We start from the raw sequence: 21,990 nt of genomic DNA on the forward strand, positions 1-21,990 counted from the left end.
TGCAGTCTATCCAAATTTCCGACTCATTTTATGGCATGAGCTCAAAAATGAGGCAGATCCAAATGTCAGGTGGACCACACCATAGAAAATAGTGGTGAGTGAACGCCTACCATTAAAAACTTATTAGGGACCACAAAAGTTTTGGGTCAAGCCGATATTTGTGTTTTCCCGTCATCCAGGTTTGTGTAACCTTATCAATAGGTTGGATGGCTAATAAACATTGCAGTGGGCCTCACGAAGTTTTTAATGGTGAGCATTAAATCACCACGGTTTCCTTTGTTGTGGTTCACCTTTGATCTTCCTCATTTTTTGAATCATGTCCTAAAGTAGTGATCCAAAATATTTAGATCTTCTTCGTTTTTTAATCATGCCCTGAAATAATGATCCAAAATGGATGGATGGCATGGATAAAACAAGTACATCATGGTGGGGCCCACAGCACCATCCAGGGAAACGGATTGGTTACTCCCCCTGCCACCAGCCAAGGGCTGGTGGTCGGTGCTCTGTGGGCCCCACCATGATGTATGTGTTTCATCCATGCCGTCCATATATTTTGATAGATCATTATAGGGTATGAGCCCAAAAATGAGGTATATGCCAATCTCAAGTAGACCACATTACAGGAAACAGTGTTGAATGAGCGTCAACCATTAACAACTTTTTGGGAGCCATATAAGTTTTGGATCAAGCTGATCTTTTGTTTTTTCCCTTCATCTAGGTCTGTATGACCTAATCAACAGATTGACTGTCAAATAAACAGTACAGTGGGCCTTAGGAGGATTTTAATGGTGGACATCCAATCACTATTGTTTTCTTGTGGTGTGATCAACCTGAGATTTGTATCACTCTCATTTTTGGGATCAAGCCATAAAATGATCTGTAAAAATGGACAAACGGCATGGATGAGCCACATACCTCATGGTGGGGCCCGCATAGCACCGACCACCAGCCACGGGGCTGGTGGCAGGGGGAGTAGCCAATCCGTATCCACCATCCATTAGCACCTATACGCAATCCGCATACGTCGAATGGACCCCGACACAGAGGATAAGAAAAAGAGAGTGGGTCACATACGATTTGGGGGGGGGGGGGCTCCTTCAGTGGGTGCAGCTGCGTTTCCCCCCTTGCCAAATTCAGAAAAGAATCCGTTGGTTTGTAAGAAAGTCCCTTGTAAGTGAAAACATAGCTCTTTGCCCCGTAACTTTTTTTATAAATTTATTTCCCTAGTCAATGGGCCGGGCGCAGACGCCAGACCTGCCAAAATCAGATTTTGAATAGGGCGGCCCGACCGCCCAGCCCAAAACAGCTCAAAATCCGGGCCAAGACCAACCCTAGGTTACTTACCTAGTCTCAGGCATCCAAATGACCCCAAATATGACGTTGGGGTTTATCCTTATCGTTGTACTCTTGGCAGATCTTAAGGTTTATTTTCACATCAGTAAGATGTATTTGTTCACTTAAGTTTGAATGTTCTTTGGTTTATTGGAGGTAGGTGATCAAACTAAAATTAGGAATGTTTAGTGCACTCCAGCGAGCCTGTGTTCTTTTCGCTCTCGCTTTACACATGGCAACGAGGCACATGCCGACCGGATTGGAAGCAGTCATCTGGTGATCCCACCTATTTGGATGGCTTGTCTAAAAATTTAGGCCAATTTGGTCTTCAGGTGGCCAGATTGAGCAAAATAAATGAAAGGTCCAAACTCTATGCACTCATCTGACCACCTGCTGACAAGATGGGCCTGATTATTGAAAAAGGCCGCCTACAAAGGGTGGATCGCCCTGATGAGCGCCCCTGATCTCGCACATGTGTGCCCCATTGCCACCTGTGAGGTGCAAGGCAAAATATGTTCATTTACTCTACTGAACTTTGCATTTGTCAACTAAAATTTCTAGGGCATTGCATAAAAGTACAGCATTGGCTCAGTCATCTTGAGTATTGGCATTGTGATTTATGCTTTATGAAAGTTTCCATTAGATTTCAGTATACTTAGGAGTTTGGATTGTCTGTTAAATCTGTATTTTGATGTATAATCCATAAGAAGTTGGTGTTGTGCTTTCACCTTGCAGTGTCCTAACTCCTAACCTTAATAAAATGCCTAAGTTTCTTTGGGACCTTGAGGCAATCAATCAATTTGAGATTTTATGTATAAGATAAGAACTATTAATTGGTATGAGAAGTTCAATATTTGACTGAATGCTGATCTAATTTATTGGCAATAAGGTTGGGACAGCTGTAGTCACCAGAAGCGATGGAAGACTAGCAGTGGGCAGACTGGGATCACTCTGTGAGCAGGTATTGCTACTCCTGACTGATCAAATTTTGAAGATTAACTGCACATGTCAATTGTCATATGAGATTATTGTAGAACTTCTGAGGACTTTTTTCTTTCACATTCGCTATTCCCAGCTGCATATTTTGAATCAATACTATGTTCTTGGTGAAACATTTGCAGCTCAAAGATTTGAACTGTCGAAGCTATGAGATTATTTTGGTTACTTCAGGCGCTGTTGGTGTTGGCCGCCAACGGCTTAGATATCGGAGATTAATCAACAGCAGGTTTGTTTGATTTGCTTTTCTCGTTTCGTGCATAACTTTTTCCACATTGTAGGAGTAGCAATTTTAGATCTTTTCCATTATTGCAAAACATTATCTAATTCTTTCTTGGTAGTCTCCCGAAATGTTTTGGCACCATAGGCATCCCATATAAACTGGCTACAATCAATGTTTGGCATGGCACACGGTGTTAGATATGATGACTTCATGAAACGTAAAATACCAATGTGTTATAGTATTTAACAATATCATGGTTTTAAGAATTGGAGGAGTCCAAGACGACTCATGCAAGTTGACTCGGATTTGGTTGTATTCAAACCAGTTTGATACCCAAAGTCACCCCCTGCTTGGGCAAGTCCCAACTCAACTCAGGGGCAAACAAGTCTATTCCAGTCAGTGAGTCTTTTAACCATGTACGGCATATGTAGATAAACATCATCATCATCATGATCATCACCATCTAAGCCCTATCCCAATTAATTGGGATCAGCTACATGATTCTTGTTCCGCCATTCCATTCTATCACAGGCCATATCCTTAATTAAACCATGGGTCCTCAAGTCTTTTCTTACTACCTCTGCCCATGTACTTGCCCTTTTAGAGCCTTTTACTTGAACCAACTCACTCCTAACTAGTGCAATTCTTGGTCCTTATTGCACATGGCCAAACCATCCAAGTCTACTTCCCCTTATCTTATTACCTATTGGTGCTACTCCTAAGTTCCCTTGGATTCATTCATTTCTAATTTTATCTGTCCTTGGCTTGCCATTCATCCTTCTCAACATCCTCATTTCAGCAAACCTTATCCTATGAAGATGTTGTTCCTTGACTACTCAACATTTTGTCCCATAAAGCCTGGTTGGTAATGCAGGACAATTAACCACTTGCTCTAAAAGCTCGAACTATTAGAGCATAGCGAATTAATCCCTTTATCTCATAGCCCAGGCCCCACATCTCATGGGCTAGGACCTCGGCCAAACCCCCCTTGTGGACCCCAAATCACATGGGTATCGCCTCCCACGGGCTACCCACCCCGAGTGTGTCCCCGCATCCCACTCGAGCCCAGTGTGAAATGCACATTAATCACCCCCGATGAGGAGTCTCAAACACAAGACCTCCCCTGTGGGCTCCGCCCACTCCGAGTGTGCCCCTGCATCCCACAGGCGACTCCACTCGAACCCGGTGTAAAAATGTCACTGCATTAATCACCCCCGTGAGGAGTCTCGAACACGAGACCTCCCGCTTTGATACCAATTTGATGCAGGACAATTAACCACTTGCTCTAAAAGCTCGAACTATTAGAGCATGGCGAATTAATCCCTTTATCTCATAGCCCAGGCCCCACATCTCATGGGTTAGGACCTCGGCCGAACTCCCCTCGTGGGCCCCAAATCACATGGTTACCACCTCACATGAGCCATCCACCCTGAGTGTGTCCCCGCATCCCACAGGCTACCCCACTATAGCCCTGTGTGAAATGCACATTAATCACCCCTGGTGAGGAGTCTCGAACACGAGACCTCCCCCATGGGCCCTGCCCACCCTGAGTGTGCCCCTGCATCCCACAGGTGACCCCACTCGAGCCCGGTGTGAAAATGCCCCTGCATTAGTTGGTCCTATAGCTATCCTATGAAATTCCCCCTCCAGCTTCATTGGTATATGCAATGATCACTTAAAACTCCCAAGAACATCTCCACTTCTTCCACCTAACTCTAATTCTATGATTGACATCCTTCTCAATCTCTCTGCCCTCCTGAATTATTGAGCCAACATTCTGTACCATAAAGGATGACTGATCTTATATCTGTCCTATACATATATAGATACATACGTGTGTGTGTGGGCGCACTCACATGATACTGGTACTACCAGTGATAGTAGTGGTACTTGACTTTTATGGGCCCACCATGATGTGTTTATGAAATCTACTACATTCATCATGTGCGTTCCCTCATTTTCATCTTATAAGCTAGAAATCAGTGGAATCCAAAACGTTGGTGGGCCACACCATAGGGAATGGTGTAAAATCATTGCTTAAAACCTTTTAGTGTGGCCCACCTGAGTTTTAAAATGGCCTGATTTTCACAATGTCCCTTTTCATGGTGGGGCCTGTGCGATCCATTGATTGAATGGCATATACACACCACAGTGGGCCCCACAAACAATCTTGAAGATTTTAATGGGTGGTGTCCCCTCCCTACTGTTCCCTGTTCTGTGGCCCACCTGAGTCTTAGATCGACATGATTTTTTGGTTCAACGACAAACATGAGAGTGCACACCTGTTGGTCATCATATCATGCAGGGAACCGAGTGAGCAAGAGGGTGAATGTCAACCACATATTACATATGCCCCACGGTTGGCTGGCACCACCACTACCATCTGTGTGCGCCCCATGTATGTATATGCATTCATAAGTATGTATGTATACATATCTGTATGTGCAATTGTGCATTGTAATAGAAATCAATTATAAAGGCAATGAAGGGCCCCATCCACTTAGAGCACCAGTTGGAAGTTCTATGGTGGATGTAATAACAATGAATGGTTGTGTTTTATGATGGCATGCTTGCTGTGCTTGATTTTTCTCTTCCTTTCTTAATTACCCTTTGTCCATTTTCTTACTAACTGCTGCAAGATAATGAAAATGAATTTAGTTTCCACATCTGTAGCTTGTTACACAACTTTATTCATGTAAACCTTGCTCTTTCACATTGAGATTCGCTTGTAATTTTCCTTTTTTGCAGCTTTGCGGATCTCCAACAACCAGAAGAAGAACTTGACGGAAAGGCTTGTGCAGCTGTGGGACAAAGTGGCCTCATGGCTCTCTATGATGTTTTGTTTAGTCAGGTGTAAAACCAATGTTCGATTTATTTCATTTCGATTGCAATTTTAACATGTAACGAAGCTGCATACGAAACATTCTCATTCCTCTGCATATTTTCAACTTCTGCCTGGTTTAGCTGCAGCACTAGGTTACTAGTTTCATTGCATTTACATTTTAGTTATACATTTGCCAATGCCTTCCAAATTTTTTATCAGCTCCAATATTTATTTATGCAGTTGGATGTGTCATCGTCACAGCTTCTTGTGACTGATAGAGATTTTAAGGATCCAGAATTCCGCATGCAGCTTTCTGAAACTGTGAATTCATTGTTAGATCTGAAGGTTATTCCCATTTTTAACGAGAATGATTCAATTAGTACCAGACGAGCTCCATACGAGGTATCTGTCTTCCATGTTACCTTTTGCTTGAACATGTGAATGTATTTTTTTTTTCTTGTAGTTGGAGGTCCATTTTTTTAAGGAATCCATTTGCCACATTATCCTTTTATTTGCTTGTGTTCTTCTGTGTGAAGAAGCATATGATGCTCTGTAATAAATTAGCATCCTCTGGTTTTTAAATACATGGGTGAGGCAACTCAAAGTCATCAAGTTTGAGTCAACAAGGACATGGGCTAAGCTAAATCACAGAACAGACTTGGTCCAACCTCAATATCAGCTTGAATTGCTTAAGTTTTGCGATATGTTACATTACAATTGCATATATAAATCTAGAAAGAACAAATACTAAATTTTATGTTATTTATTCTATTTAATACACAAATATGCATTGTATAATATTTACTAACTCTAAACAAACATGTTGGTCAACTATATTATATGAACACAGACAATATATGGAGCCAAACAGATGTGATGTGGTAATAACTTACAAAATAATATTTTACATGCTCTATAGGCTATAGCATATAATAATCACCTAATGCTATAATCACTGCCTCTCATATGTTCGAATTGCATGCTAATTATCTGAGTCAACATGTTTGTAGCAATGCCAAGTCATGACTAGATTTAACGATTCCAACTCACCAAGGTCCCCAACCAAGCCTCATGTGAAGCATGGTAAACTTTGATATCCTTTGCTTGCTTTATTATGCTTTGTAATCTGCTTATGTATTGGACATCCTAACAGATGTAGATGGGGAGTCTTTGTCTATATAAATGAATATCTAGAGAGTTATATGCAGTTTTTTGGATTGCCCTCTGCCTACATTGTTACTCTGTAGTTTGTGGGTGCCTTTTTATGCAAAGCTACATAAATCAGCAGATAATTCCTAATCGATCTCATCATGCCCTTGATAAATAGAAAACTTCTCTAATCGTCCAATGCTTAGACTGAAGAACATCTCCATGTAAAACACTTCATTACCACACAAATTCTTATGTTCTTATGGCTGTAGAGTACACCCTTCACACATCATCATCATCATCATCATCATCATCATCATCCAAGCCTTATCCCAATTTATTGGGGTCAACTGCATGAATCCCACTCCACTTCTTTTTGTTCCCATTTATCCGGGGCGGCTCAGGAAGACTCTTATTGAATCATCGGAGGCATTATTGTCAGGATTCATGATAAAAGTTATGGCAGAAAATGATCAAAAGAAGAATAAACTTTGATATTGTAGCTTTTTTATGAATGAATTTTATTTATTTATTTATTTATTTATTTTATTTTTTATTTTTATTTTTTTGCAGCATGTACTAGTACAAACACCATCATTGGAGACTCATTTAGTGGCACCTTCACCTTGCTTACCTTTAGTTCTTTTATCATGTACTGGCTGACCTGGATTCAGACAGTAATAGCCCACTTTGGGCTGGATTTATGCTGGGGCTAAAGATTTATAGTCTGTGCTTGGGTACGACTTTTGTGGCTCATTGACTAATGGGCCGAGCTTGGGTTTGGATATGCATAAAGGCCCCAACATGGCAATATAGTTCTCCTCAATTTAGTTGGCACTGTCGGTATGGGCACTTTGCTAGCAAGCTGTGCCAAACTTGGAGAGACCTTGGCACATCCCAGTCTGGAATGTTTACACCCTTACGTAGTTCATAGAACTCAAAAAATGTACTGCACTGTGTGGCTTCCAATCCTTCTGTTCCTTCTGTCCAAGGTCTGAAGTACCAGTAATGTGCTATAATAGCCAGGGGCTGAATTCATTATGTGCTGTTATATAAGCCATTATAAATGATATGATGTTTATTTTATTACCTAAAGATATATGTTTTATTACATATTGGGCATTATGAACTGAAATATCAGCCATTAAAGATTCCCCATCATTGTTTTTTGAAAATTGTATTATATATATAAATATAATTTTTCCAATGCCGAGGTGGATGAGCTGTTGCATCTCTTAGATCGCCTCCAAGGAATCTTGCCATGCCTTGTCTTAAGGATTCTTTGATTTGGTTGAAAGACAAATTGGGCAATTTCTCTGTGAAATACTTTTATAGTGTCATCTCCTGGATATAAATCGAGGTGAAGTGCTGCCATACAGGTCCAATCTGGTTTTATGGAGGTCCGCCAAAGGTAGCGGCCTTCGCTTGGCTCATAGGAAGGAAAAGAGTGCTTGCCATTGATAACATATGTAAGCGGGCTATGGTTCTCCCTAATGTTTGCCCTCTCCACATGAACGATGAGGAATCGATGAAGCATCTTTTCATTCTCTGCTCTTTTGCTAGAGGTTTGTGGGATGGCATTTTGGATGTCTTTAAAATTCCTTGGGTGATGCTAGGTACAGTGGAGGGGCTGCTCTTCTCTTGGCACAAAAGCATTCCAGGAAGAGGACCAATCATTGCTTCAGAAATTGCTATGGGTCTTTCCTGCTTCTATTATAGGGCCTTATTGTATATCGGGAGTGGGCTTCCTGATTAGGGTGTGTGTGTGTGTGTGGCTAACTTCTGGCAGCCCGGTTGTTGTTGTTTTTTTTTTTTCCTTCTTCTTCTTTTTGCCTTTGTACAGTTGATCCCAAGCTATTGGGATAAGGCTTTAGACGATGACGATGTTGTTGTTGTTGAGATGTGTGTGTGTGTGTGATACCGTGAGATTTTTTGAACGGTAGAAAAGTATATCATACTTTAATAATAATTAGTATTTAGTTTACTATGAAATCCCAATATTATTTAAATTAAGCTTAGTTAAGTATGTAATTTAATAATTAGAAATATTAAAACTGTAAAGAAATAAATAAATGAAAGAAAAAGAGCTTCCAGCTTGTTAGTTGAGCTGGTTAGTTAGTGCACACCCCAACTAGATGGGAACCCAAGCTTGAGTGCTGCTGATGTGAGGTTTTAGTCTTGCCTGAACTGGTTACGTAATCTATATTGGAAAAAAATGGCAATTTTCTGCAAAGAAAAGGCCTAAACTACCAGAATAACTGCCAATATAACTTTTTATATCGGCCTTTCAGCGGCCATAACTTGCTACAATGTAGACCGTTACTGCACCCCCATGACATAATAGGCGTGCCCCAGAGAGCGTTGTAATGCTGTTTTAACGAGCATTATAATATCTTTATAAAAACCATGTTTTCTCTTCAATTAAAATTATTTTCATCTCATGATTTCTCTCATGATGAGAATTTGGTGCAGGATTCTTCTGGTATCTTTTGGGATAATGACAGTTTAGCAGCTCTATTGGCTTTGGAATTAAAAGCGGATCTTCTTGTTCTGTTGAGTGATGTGGCCGGCCTATATAGTGCTCCTCCTAGTGAAGCTCATTCAAAGCTTATATATACATATGTAAAAGAGACACATCAAGGGACGATAACATTTGGAGACAAATCGAGGGTAGGAAGAGGGGGTATGACTGCTAAAGTAAAAGCTGCTGTTTGTGCAGCCAGTTCAGGGACCCCTGTTGTTATTACCAGGTACTTCTCTACATTTTATTCTTTTCAATATATGACAGTATCCTTTTCGGTACTTTAGATGTGCGCTTAAGCTTTTAGCTTTTGATATTCCTTTAATTCAACTATATGCATAGTAGCAACAAACCTCAAGTTGATAATGTTTATATGATCATTTTAAAACTTTCACGATGTCCTCAATTGGCTTCATGATCATATAGCATTTGTCTAACTCTTTGGGTTAGCAATGTCCTTAATCAAATTGTTTGTCAATAGGGAGAGAGATCCACAGATTTTCATAGAAAATTTTATCTGCTTAATCTTAATTATAAATACAGCACAACATTGGAAGGTTGGATTTGCAGCCTGTTTTAAAGATTATTTATACAGTAGGGTTTCAAATTTTTGATCAATCAGAAACAGGAATGTTTGCTTTACTTATTGGTGTACAAGTCCTTCCAAAGCACCAACTATTTGGAACATTTGGTAAAAATGTTAGAAAGAAAATGTCAAGTTGAAACATTAACATGGAATTGGTTTCAAATCAAATGCTTCATGTAAGCTCAATTAATTCACATAGCAAATTGTATCTGCTTAGTCTTAATTACAAATACAGAACAATATTGAAGTTGGGATTTGCAATCGATTTTAAATTTTAATTATATAGCTGTGTTTCAAATTTTTTAATCAATCAGAAAAAGGAAACTTCCAAGGAATCAACTAATCTGGGACATTTGGTAAAAAACAGCAGAAAGAAAATGTCAAGTTGAAACGTTAGCATCGAATCAATCTCTAGTCAAATGCTTCACTTACCTACATTAGGCAGCAAACTGAAGTTCTCAGCTACTGTTGTATTCTGTCATTTACCTGGCTGAACTCTATTTCATTTTCCATCTCTTTTGAAGTGGTTTTGGTACTGATAACATCATAAAAGTAATTCAAGGAGAACGTGTCGGCACTCTCTTTCATCAGCATGCAATTTTAGGGTGTCCACGTAAACAAGTTGGCGCCCGGGAGATGGCAGTTGCAGCAAGGGAATGTTCAAGGCGACTTCAGGTAACTTCACATTATTTCCCTTGATGACAAGGGTTGCATTCTTGTGTTTGAAAATTTCCCCTTTCTTTTTCTGCATTTTTTGGCAGCTGTTACATGTGTAACTCTTTAAAGTTTAAGCATGTCCCTTCTTTTAACTGCTAAATGTATAAAGCATGCTGCCTTTTTTTGTTCTTGGAGAAAGTGATTCTCATTGTCTGAGTGTGAAATATGCAATTTTTTTTCATTGCAGGGCCTATCTTCGCAAGACCGAAGAAAATTTTTACTGGACATTGCCGATGCCCTGGATACAAATGAGAAGTTGATCACTGTTGAGAATGAAGCCGATGTTGCAGCTGCACAGCAGGCTGGATATGACAAATCATTACTATCGCGCTTGACTCTGAAGCCAGGAAAGGCAAGGCATATCTGAATTACTAAAGTTCGTCCAATGGATGACTTTTATATTTTGGATCCTATTACTCATGTCTGGATTTTCTCCTACATTGAAAAAGTTTAATATTCTGATTTTCAAATTTGTTCCGTGTGGATGTTGTTCTAGAATGGTAATATTCTCTTTGTTTCTTGAAAGCTTTCCAGGTCATTTGGCTTTTTAAAGGATTGTGTTCTTTTCATTGAGTCCAATCTATATAAGTTTATTCTTTTGCAGATCTCAAGTCTGTCAAAATCCATCCGTGTACTTGCAGACATGGAAGAGCCGATTGGTTATGTTTTGAAGAGAACAGAGGTAAGGGGAATGGTTTGTTTAATCTTTCCTTCCCAATGTTATAAGTTTTGCGTCTCTTGATTGGCATTCTTCTAGAGTGAGGTTGCTTTAGAAACTGCAGAATGGTTATAATCTAGATTAGCTCATATCCTTCTTCTTTTTTGCACTGGCCGCCGTTCTCTTTAAAATTCTCAAGTATAGCTTTGTATCCAGATTGCAGATGGGCTCGTATTAGATAAGACGTCATGTCCCTTGGGCGTTCTCCTGATTGTTTTTGAGTCTCGACCTGATGCACTTGTTCAGGTATGAAGATATGACTTGTTTTCAGTAGTTGAGCACTATAAGAATCCCACTCTCCCAAAAATTCTTCAATATGCTCCCAGTTGAGCTTTTCATTGTTTGTCTTTCCTTCTAAAAGCATTTATTATTTATCTTTTGGCATGCTCTATGCTTATTATAACTTGTAGGTTGAATAAGAGTTCAGACATGCGCAGTGAATAATTGTGAACCAGGATCTTGACTTGTTCATTTTTTTGGAAGACTATTGACTATTTTATGTTCTTGACAACATCTAGGTTTTTAAAAAGAAAAGTAATATTGCCTTTTTTTTTTGTACTGTATCTATCAATAAGGTTTATCATAAACAATTATGATTTGTTAGAACACCTACTTTTTCCAATTTGTTAGAGAGTCGACAGATGGTCTCCAAAAGCAAGAGTCAGACTAGGAACAGGAGAAGGGTCAGGAGTGGGTAAGAAAGCATGGGAGAGTAGGGAACATGAAGTTTCAAATGCAGAGAAAATCTGTATACTTATTTCCATTTAATAAGTATGCAACCTAAAATTCTAGTGCTTCAAAAAAGATTTCTAGAGCTTGAATGTTATAAGAAAGATTTTCAAAAATATGTTGTTATCTGATTTTTTCCCCCTAACTTGTGGGTCTTTGTCGCACGATAACCTGACTATCCATAAGTGAGGAGCCTGAATATCGACTAGCATATGATTGGTAGCATTTTTATGGTGGAGTCAGACTTGGACCTTTGATTGTCATAGTTGTGAACATGTGGTAGCTATTATGTTCAATGGTTGACATAGAAGAATCTTGGCTGATGGATATTGAAAGAGAATACAAGATGAAAGAGGGAATTGAAGATCATATCTCAATAACAAACTCATCATTTGGGTTGTTAGCGAGTTGTTTCAATAGAGAAGAGGTCAGAGGAGACCTCCAGAAGTTGCAAAGGAAAATTAGATTTTTTAGATAAAGGTGGCATAACACCTATCTAGCGCACACCAGAACACCCTAAACATATGGATCTTCAAAAGCCCGTGGGCTGGGTTCCACCTTGGATTTTCAGTTGGGATATTAGACTTTTTTTTTTTTTTTTTTGCCGCAACTTGAGGAACTTGAGGGCTATTGGCTTGATTATCATAATTGTATCTTATATCTTTATTTCATTTAATAGGCGCAGGTACTTTCTAACATCTTGCAAACCATTTCCATGTTTGGTGCTCATATTTATGAATAATTGTGTCAATTATCTCGTGTGTTGGACTGTAGGTGTACAAAATTTCCCCCCAAGTTTTTTGGTCCGCTTCGTGACAGTCTTCTGTCCTGGGATTTATCTCCTTTTCTGCACTTGTCGGGTTGTTTTTTTCTGTCTTGGTCGGTAGGTGATGAGGATTATGTCCTGATTTCTTTTGTAATCTTTTCTGGGTGAAAAAAATTATTAGTGATCATTGAAAAATAAAAATAAAAATCCTCCAAGTAATTGCATGCCCCTGTCCTAGATTGGTCCAGTGTCAACAACTGCAATCCAACTGTGAGAAGTGTGAGCTTGCAGTTTGCTGCCGAACTGTTGTCACTTCTAGTAACTTTGGTCCAATACCTTCTTGCTGTTCTTTCAGGGACCTGCTCTTTGAGTCCTTCGAACTGCCTAATTTGCTTGGAAGGTCGATGGTAATGACTGGGTTTTGGTCTAGTGGATGACTGCATATTCCATCCTGTTTTATAGAGCACTTGGAGAAGACAGAATTCCTTTGAGATGCATATAGAGAGTTATAGATGTACTTTTATAAGGTTTTTATTTTTTATTTTTATGTGTCCTTTTGTGTGTGCATGTTCACAGAGTGTTTGGTGCTCCTGCAGAGCACTTTATTGTAACTCAAGTATTATAATAAAAACGTGTGTGGGGTTGGGAGCCCTAACACACGTTTTCTCCAAACCTCTCTCTCTCTCTCTCTCTCTCTCTCTCTCTCTCTCTCTCCCTCTCTTCCATTTCTTTCATCTTCTTCCTCCAATCTCTTCCTCTCTTCTATGCATGCATACAATTATATGCTTGAGTGCCTAATGGGGACATCAAAGGACCTACTCGAGTGTACCAGAGATGGAGACGACCACCCACATCGGCGCAGCTTTCTTTGTGAATGGGAGACGAGTTCCAGATGGGGCCCGCCGGGCCATTTTGAAGACCCCACATGCATTGAACGTGCATCAGGAAGACCCCACCTTGGGATGATGCATGTGGGCTACTTAAGAGATAATTTTAGTCATAGTATTTCTATTTCGTGTCGATCCGACCATTGGATCTTGTAGATCAGGCCATCGGGCCACCAAATCTTTTAGATTTTGGCCCCTTAGACTCTGATCTTACTTTCTTTATGTTTTTTGTTATTTTTAGGAGTTATTTAATGGTGGAGATTGATAATATATGTTTTAGTTTTCTTATTTAGGATAATGGGCCACTTTACTTAAGTGAGTGGCATAGTTGTAATTATGCTGGATTTAATTCCAAATTTTTAATTATAAAAGCACAGGGGGGTGGAGTTCCAACCCTATTGAGAAGAAAAAAAAGAAGAGTGGAGCTCTCTTGCGTGAAGGAATTTTCCTCCTTATTTTATAGGGTTTTTTATTATTTAAAAAAAAAAAAAAAACTCTCCCTTCCAATTAAATTGTGGAAGGGTAGAAACTTGTTTGGTGGTGGATTCCAAGGTACATCCTTCCTCTATCTTATTCAAAAGGTATTCTTCGTCTTACATCCTTCCTCTCTCTTATTCAAGAGGTATTCTTCGTCTTACATCCTTCCTCTCTCATCTTCGAAAGGTATTCTCTTCTTCTCGTGTCTTCCTCTTTTCCCTTCCATTACAACCTTCTAAACCCTAGATCTTCAATTTCCTATTTTTTCAAATTTCTAAAAACCCTAATTCCAAAATCCTCAATTCCCATGAAACCTAATTTTCCTAATTTCAAGTTTTCCCCTTTCCTAACCCTAATCATAAAACATACAAATCTGTCCATTGAGTGTGGAATGTGCCTACACTAAATTGGAAGTTTTATCCTTCCATCGGTCATAGTTTTAATTGATTTATGTGATTTCTTAGTATGTAGGCATGTGATTTAGATTAAATCAGATTTTATTTCATATTGTTTATTCTTAATTAATTGGTAGGTTAACATCTTTTGTTAATTGAATTAATTTATGGACTCTTTCATAATCTCCACGTTGCATGCTAGCATTAAATCATTTATCCTGTATCAGTGCCCTTATTCATCTAGATTTATCAGTGATATCTCATTATCTTCCATGACTTTGTCAGTGCTCATTACATTGTCTATAGATGTGGATCATATATTTACCAAATATGCATGTCCTTAGATTGATGCTTGAAGTGTGATATTTTGTTTCATTCAATGTTTTTATGTTCTGTTTTCAAATGGAGGAGAGAGGGAGGAAGGGATAGTTTAACTTTAGGCTGGAGATTAATAGTGTACGACCATATGATGAATTATGCTTTTCTTGTAGCTCTATTTTAAGTCTAATTCATCTTTGCGTCTTTTTTTTCTTTTTTTTTTTGTGGCATGGAATAGATAGCTTCATTAGCAATTCGGAGTGGGAACGGGCTTCTCCTGAAAGGAGGAAAAGAAGCCATGCGATCTAATGCAATCTTGCACAAGGTTCGTTTGTTGAAACCTAGTATCCTTCTATAGGAGTATCGTCTTTCCAAAAAAAAACTTTTTTTTTTCCTTTTCTTTAGGTCATCACTGAAGCCATCCCAGATAAAGTGGGTAAAAATCTTATTGGACTAGTGTCTTCAAGAGAGGAGATTCCTTATCTACTCAAGGTGAGCAATCAAATTAGAGGACACCAGAAGTTGCTGTCATTTTCTAACACCTTGGTTCTTCACTAAATTCTTTTAATCTGCTCCAGCTTGATGATGTGATAGATCTTGTGATTCCAAGAGGCAGTAATAAGCTTGTTTCTCAGATTAAGAAGTCGACAAAAATTCCTGTTCTTGGTCATGCTGGTAAGATTTTTTTTTAAATAAAAATCTTCAACTTATTGTGCTGGTATTTTATATTGTACCATAGAATCTTCGATCTTGTGGAGCTATACTTTTTGCCATGAATTGGACTTGCAGTAAAGTTGCCATGTCTTCTGAACAGATGGAATTTGCCATATTTACATTGATAAGTCGGCTAATATGGACAAGGCAAAGCGCATTGTTTTGGATGCAAAGATAGATTATCCTGCAGCCTGTAATGCTATGGTAATAATTCTTATTTACTTTCTTTAAGAATGACAGTTGCATGCTTGGTTGTCCTGGCTTTCGTATGATTGCATTGTTACAAATCTAGCTTTACATTAATTGTGAACGTATACTGTAAATTTCTCATAACTGAGCTCATTCCTGACATACCATGGCTGCTGAGTTTCATTCAACTCATTGTTCTCAGGAAACACTTCTAGTACATGAGAATTTGTTAAAGAATGGTGAGCTTAATGAGCTTACTTTGGAACTCAAAAATCAAGGTGCGCCTTTCTGTTTCAAAATTACTACTTTGCGGGCCTGAGATTAATTTTAAACATAAAAATTTAATTCATGGAAAGGAAATATGTATTTACAGCTGCCTTCCATCACTAGGAAGTATTCAAACTTTTGACTGGCGTTTCTTTCTGGCGCTCGTTAAAAGAATTTCTGTTAGGTAATCAATGGTATCCTATTTTCTTACCAATAAAGCTGATTGTGTTCTTATTGGGAATGGTTTGTTTAAGCAAATCTCAAATAAAAATTTTCAATGGAAAGAGGGATATGGATATCAAGTGTCGAAGTGTTGAAATCTCTAGTGCCTAGTGGAAATTGATAGGAAACATATCCTTATATTTTTAACAAGCACATAACCATCACATTTAAGTGAAACAAATTACTGTGAAGATAAATATTACAGCCTTGGATGGCTGGTAATTTAAGATGTTCTCTAGTCAGTTAGTATAATGTTAAGGAACATTGGTGCTTGGAGTAGAGACACGTAAGAGCTTCCAAAAACTGAAGTTTGCAGGATCCTTCTAACTAGGTTCCTTAAATGCTTTTAATTGCACTTCGGACTTGCATTCTGACTCCTGCTTCCTAGCTGTTTATACTTGCTAACATTCTGAAACACTCCTGCAACCGAACTTGTTGCCGCTTCGCTTCATGCTTCGTGGAACTCTATAAAGACCTCAAAGAAGAAGTTTGAAGGTGTATCTGATATCTCTTGAAGAAAATAAACAGAGTGATATGCAATTGACAGTGATAGATAGGGTTATGAATTTATATCTGATAAACAGTGAGGTTGGATAAATATGGGAAATAAGAAAAATGTCGGATCCTGCTGTTCCCAACAGTTGCTGACAAGAATGTACCAATGCAGTTCTGTAGTCCAACTTTCTTACACCAAATGGTGTTCTGTAAACATTTCCACAACCACTCGTGATCTTTAAAGAAAACAGAAACCTTTGTATTCTTGCATCTTCCAATTAAATGTGGCACTTTTAGGAACCACTGAAAATTTGTATAATCTTGCCCGCTGTAACTCAAACACCTCTGTTTCAATTCTAGTGGGTTTTCTGGAGTTATTGAAAGAATCAAAAGCAGAAGCGTGTTGGGCAAATCTTGCTTTGCCCAATTTTGGGTGCAGAATTTCGTTATGATCAGCCAGTGCCTAGGTGAAAGCAAACTTCTTTATCACAGAACTGCTCTTTATTCCATTCTGTTATTATCTTAGGCTGGGTTCACAATCTCTCGGAGAAACAAATTCTAAAACCATTGAAGCTGCATGCAAGTTGGCAAATTGTGAATGGTTTTGTACTGTCAGATTAAAAAGAAAATCCAGTATGCTGTATTCTGTAGCTTTTGATGTGTGTCTTACTGCAATATTCTAGAGTTTTGAACACATTTTGTCAGTTAATTAATATCAAAGTTATTTTAGCACACCATTGCATGTAGAATAATTGCTTTACCAGCTCCTGCGTCTCTTTCCAGGCGTTACCTTATATGGCGGACCAAGAGCAACTGCTGCATTAGATATTCCAGGGGCACGATCATTTCATCGTGAATACAATTCAATGTCTTGTACAGTTGAAATTGTGGATGATGTACATTCTGCAATTGCTCATATACATTGCCATGGAAGGCATGTTCTACCATCTCATAACACCTCAACCCCCAATCGTGATATTGTTTGGACGGTGAAATATTTTCAACTTCCATTTGAGAGATATGAAGAAGCTTCTTTCACTGTTTCACTGTATAAAAAAATTTAAATTTGTAAATATTGGTTTTGGCAATAAACCGATCTAACTATGGTACCCTGATGCTTTTTCAGTGCACACACCGATTGCATAATTGCTGAAGATCCTGTAGTTGCAGAAGTCTTCCTTCGTCAGGTTGACAGGTATACATGTATTTCTGCTATTATTTCATATTCATATACTATTTTAAAAGACGCGCTTCCTTTGTTCTTGAACCATGCATCTTTTGTTATGACATGTGCTTTTCCATTTTATTCTTAGTTACGGATATTTCTATTAATGTGAGATGATCACTTACAACCTGTTACAGTGTGAGCATGCATACAATGGCCCCCTACCATGAAGATCACCTGGTGAAAAAAAATAAAGCTGGTACACTCATGAAGTTGGCAACATGATTACATTGGAATCAGAAACTCGTCAAGTCTGATTGTTATCGTACAGTTGACCCACTTGATGAGTGGGATGTCTGATTTTCATGTGAAATGATGTTTGTGGTGGGTCCACATTATGCATGGCTTGGTCGGAGGGTGATCATTCATTGTCTATTATGATTAGTTCTAATCCTATGTGATCATGCATTGTCTATTATGAGTAGTTCTAATCCTATGTGATCATTCATTGTCTATTATGAGTACTAATCCTATGTGATTCAGTTCATTATGACACTTGGAATTGCCTGGAAGTATGTTCTATCTATGCAGGAAACAGCAGAGTCCTGTTTGTCTGTGCATAACTGCATATGGGTTATTACTGACTGTCTTGCTTTAGTATTTCCTCTGTGCTCATTACTGTCTCCACCTCTTTTTATGTCTTGACTTGACGAAATCTGACTGAACCTGCTAAATCAAAATCAACATTTTCCAGTTATTTAAAAGATGATACAAACCAAAGAAAAGGAAGGGGGAGGGATGGTGAGGAACCCACCCTACACTGGCAAAATTACAAGGAAACCCAATCAAGCAAACTAAGGAATTTGAGTAGCACTCCACCTACAAGTGACCTAGTCCGTCCTCTGACAGATCTGCAAGTGCCATTCTTCCTCATGTAGTCACCCAGCAAGAGAACCAAGGACTCTGTCAGGTCTTAGAAACATAAGCGAGCCGAATATATGCATAGCTTACTAGAGTAGCATGCCATAGTGCTTCACTCAAAGGTTTAGGTTAATTAGTCATCTCATGAGTTGTAAGGGATTCATTCAGACAAAACTAATAGGCGGTTTGCTTTTCAATGAGTATCTAGGCTTTCGTCATTATCTTTTTGAAATCTCAATGTGTATACTTTTTGGACAAAGCACGTGCTTTAGTGTAAAAAGGTTTCAGGAGAACCTAGGCTTCTGTTCTTACACTACATGGATTTATCACCCACGAGGTCCCCTCTCTTACGTAAGTTGAGCACCTTGGCCCAGGAGATAACACTTGCTTTAGCCTGAAGAGAAAGTGACTCCCTTGACTCAAATTTGTTTTAAAAGTGCAGTTATTCCAAGCATCAATCAGGAGTGCCACTGAACCAGGCATCACCCAACACACACCGAAACAACCAAGAAAATCTCTCCTGATCTTCAAACAGAAAATGAAGAAATCATTCTCAGCCTCAAATTTTGACCTCAGAAAAAATGAAAACAACCAATACTTGATTATTATTTTTTAAATGCTTAAAAACAATTGACTTTGGAGAAAGTACCATAAATATTTTAGTCTTCAAATTACCTTTGTCAATACCAGATAGATGGCCATTTGTATGTAATGCTGGAAAGTTGATCAGAAGGAGTTTGTTGCATCTTTAGTCCTTGTGTTTCTTGAGTTTTAGCTAGATTTTTCTTGAAACAGTTTCCTGCATTTTAGCTAGATTTTTCTTGAAACACTTTTCAAGGCACTATTGGATTGAATTGCATTTTTTGTCTAATAAAATGAAGTTAACCAAATTTAAGTTTCCTTAGCATTCATAACAAGGGTCTGGGATCCAAATTGCAATCACATTGCTTTTTGAAAGAGAAGTGACTTCAATTTGACTACTTTTCTCATCCTGAATACTTGGAAACATGACCTTTTTCTCCATATCCTCTTGGTGAAAGTGAGTGTTTGTTTTCTGCCTTTGGATGCTCTCTTGAACTGAATTGGTCGTTGCTTGGTTCACAATAGAGGAAATGACCTTAGAGGGTGTATAGCACCATTTAATTCATCATGATAACCAAACCCCTAATTGCAATTCCATGTCTTTTGACTTGGACTTCAAATAGTAGCAATTGCGAGTTGGGGGTTAGTGCCCATCTCCACTTTGGTCTTTTAGTCTTCATCAAATTAAAAAGCCAAATGCAGCCTTAGTTTTTAACAGGGTTATCCCCAAAATTCGGCCTCCACTCCTTTACATGTGAAGATGATTTTATGTTTGCCATTTCATCCTTGTTGGCAGTGCTGCTGTCTTTCACAATGCAAGTACGCGTTTTTGTGATGGAGCTCGTTTTGGACTCGGTGCAGAGGTACAATCCATTCTAATAAGTTCTGGTGTTGAGCATGGACATTGTCAATTTGTTGGCACTTCTGAATTTCCAGACTGTTTAATGACATAACAGGTTGGGATAAGTACTAGTAGGATTCATGCTCGTGGTCCAGTTGGAGTTGAAGGACTTCTAACAACACGATGGTATGTTACAAACTCCAGAACATCCAACACTACACCTTTGATGGTGATGGGTTTACAATTTGAAATTGAACCTAATCCTGTTTACAAAAGTAACTCCCCCAATGTTTACAATACTTTCTAATGGCTAGTTTGGACAAAAGGCCTTTAATTTTGGATTTCTAGAGGATTGCAACTGATGCTGTCCCCAGCTTCATACAGCTAAGGTTCACGTTGTTTTATGGGCAAAACGTTCTTAAAACGCCACATAAGAAATTTCCAAATGCGGCTTCCCATGAAATGACCCGCAACTTTATGATTTTTTCTTGGGGTCCATGTTCTTTTCAATCCTCTAGAAATCCTACTTCAAAAAGGTGGTGGAGATTTGGCAAAGAATAAGAGGCACTTTGGAGAAAGGTGATTGCTTGAAATATGGGAATATGGAGAGGGGTTGGGCTCATTGTATGGTGATGAGGAGAAATGGAGCTTTTATTTGGAAATCCATCTTGAATTTGGAAACAATTTCCAGAGGTGTAGGTCAATCACTAATGAAATAGAAAAAAAAGAAGAAGAAGAAGAAGAAGAAAAAAAAAGAAAAAAAAGAACGTCAATCACTAGTGAGAGTTGGGATTCAAGGTGATTGTTGTGAGAGGGTGCTCTTTGGGGAAGACCTTGGATGGAGGAGAATTCACTTGTTGTAATGTTTTCCAAGCTTTGCTATATCCTAAGGTCTAACATTCTTGTCAAAGGTTCTATTGAGCTTATGGACAGTATAATCGTATGATCTCCCACACTCATGATCCAAGATACTATTCGATATTGAGTTGACGCAACAACAGCCCTAGAAGGGAAGATTCAGGGCCCAATTAGAAAGCCAGTCAGGTCATAAGTCCAAAATGGATGAGTCCGTTGGGATTCATTCCAATCAGCTGAGTCAAATGTCATCACTTGTCCATATCAGCAATACATACAGCGAGACTCATCCACATTGGCGATATCGAAAGCAGACTCACCCTGACTCGCTGTGTTGCTTGTCCATGTCGGTCACGCTTGCACAGCATTCATTTACACTAAAATTTCCAGACCGGTTTGGTGTGGCTCATCCACACTGTACTTGTGCCAGTGATACAACCTAAGTCACCAACAACCGAGTTGGACAACAAAACCTATATCTTAATCCAACACTTGCACAAGTGTGAAGAGGGGCCTGAATTCTCTGTCAGAATATCCTTACACGTTCGACCCAAGCAACCAATCCCGGCTGTTTTTGTTTCCAAAATGCAGGATACTGAGAGGAAGCGGGCAGGTGGTCAATGGTGATAAAGGGGTGGTTTATACGCACAGGACCCTCCATCTGAAGTCACAAGACTCACAACATCACGGTCTACCGAATGGTAAGCCTCGTTAGAATAATGTCATGCTGTTCTATGGACAGTGTTGTAATTCTTCCTCAATAGATTTCTTGATTACCTTTAGTAAAATTTTGTAATCAGAGTACTATATACCGTCGCCTATATATAACTCAAAAAGGCGCAAGGCTTCTCCCAGTGAGAGAGGGATGATGTTTCTGATAATAAACATATATGAAATTTTGATAGAGGTGATTATTACCAATCCAAGTGTTGAATTTGTTGAAACGCCCATCTATTAGTCAAGATCAGCATCTTATTTCTGCGTTGAATTTGTTGAAATGTCCATCTATTTGTCAAGATCAGCATCTGATTTCGGCAGAGATCATGACTGGCCGGTGTTTCCAGAATGGCCCGATGTGCATCATTGATGGTGGGACAGGAT

General features: G+C 38.9%; 1 protein-coding gene across 1 annotated transcript; it reads left to right on the top strand.

Moving 5' to 3' along the window:
• The first annotated feature begins 1,086 nt into the window (after positions 1 to 1,086).
• On the top strand, positions 1,087 to 21,737 carry LOC131252790 (delta-1-pyrroline-5-carboxylate synthase-like). Its single transcript, XM_058253484.1, has 20 exons — positions 1,087 to 1,170; positions 2,222 to 2,293; positions 2,454 to 2,557; positions 5,300 to 5,402; positions 5,616 to 5,777; positions 8,997 to 9,274; positions 10,156 to 10,306; positions 10,536 to 10,700; positions 10,953 to 11,030; positions 11,223 to 11,312; positions 14,877 to 14,963; positions 15,044 to 15,130; positions 15,217 to 15,313; positions 15,453 to 15,556; positions 15,744 to 15,819; positions 17,309 to 17,459; positions 17,652 to 17,720; positions 19,990 to 20,056; positions 20,150 to 20,220; positions 21,481 to 21,737. The coding sequence occupies exons 4-20, from the start codon at positions 5,373 to 5,375 to the stop codon at positions 21,602 to 21,604; spliced, it is 1,887 nt and encodes a 628-aa protein (XP_058109467.1). The 5' UTR covers positions 1,087 to 1,170; positions 2,222 to 2,293; positions 2,454 to 2,557; positions 5,300 to 5,372; the 3' UTR covers positions 21,605 to 21,737.
• The last annotated feature ends 253 nt before the right edge of the window (positions 21,738 to 21,990 follow it).

This window comes from Magnolia sinica, chromosome 8 (assembly GCF_029962835.1).
Source record: "Magnolia sinica isolate HGM2019 chromosome 8, MsV1, whole genome shotgun sequence".
Lineage (NCBI taxonomy): Eukaryota > Viridiplantae > Streptophyta > Magnoliopsida > Magnoliales > Magnoliaceae > Magnolia > Magnolia sinica.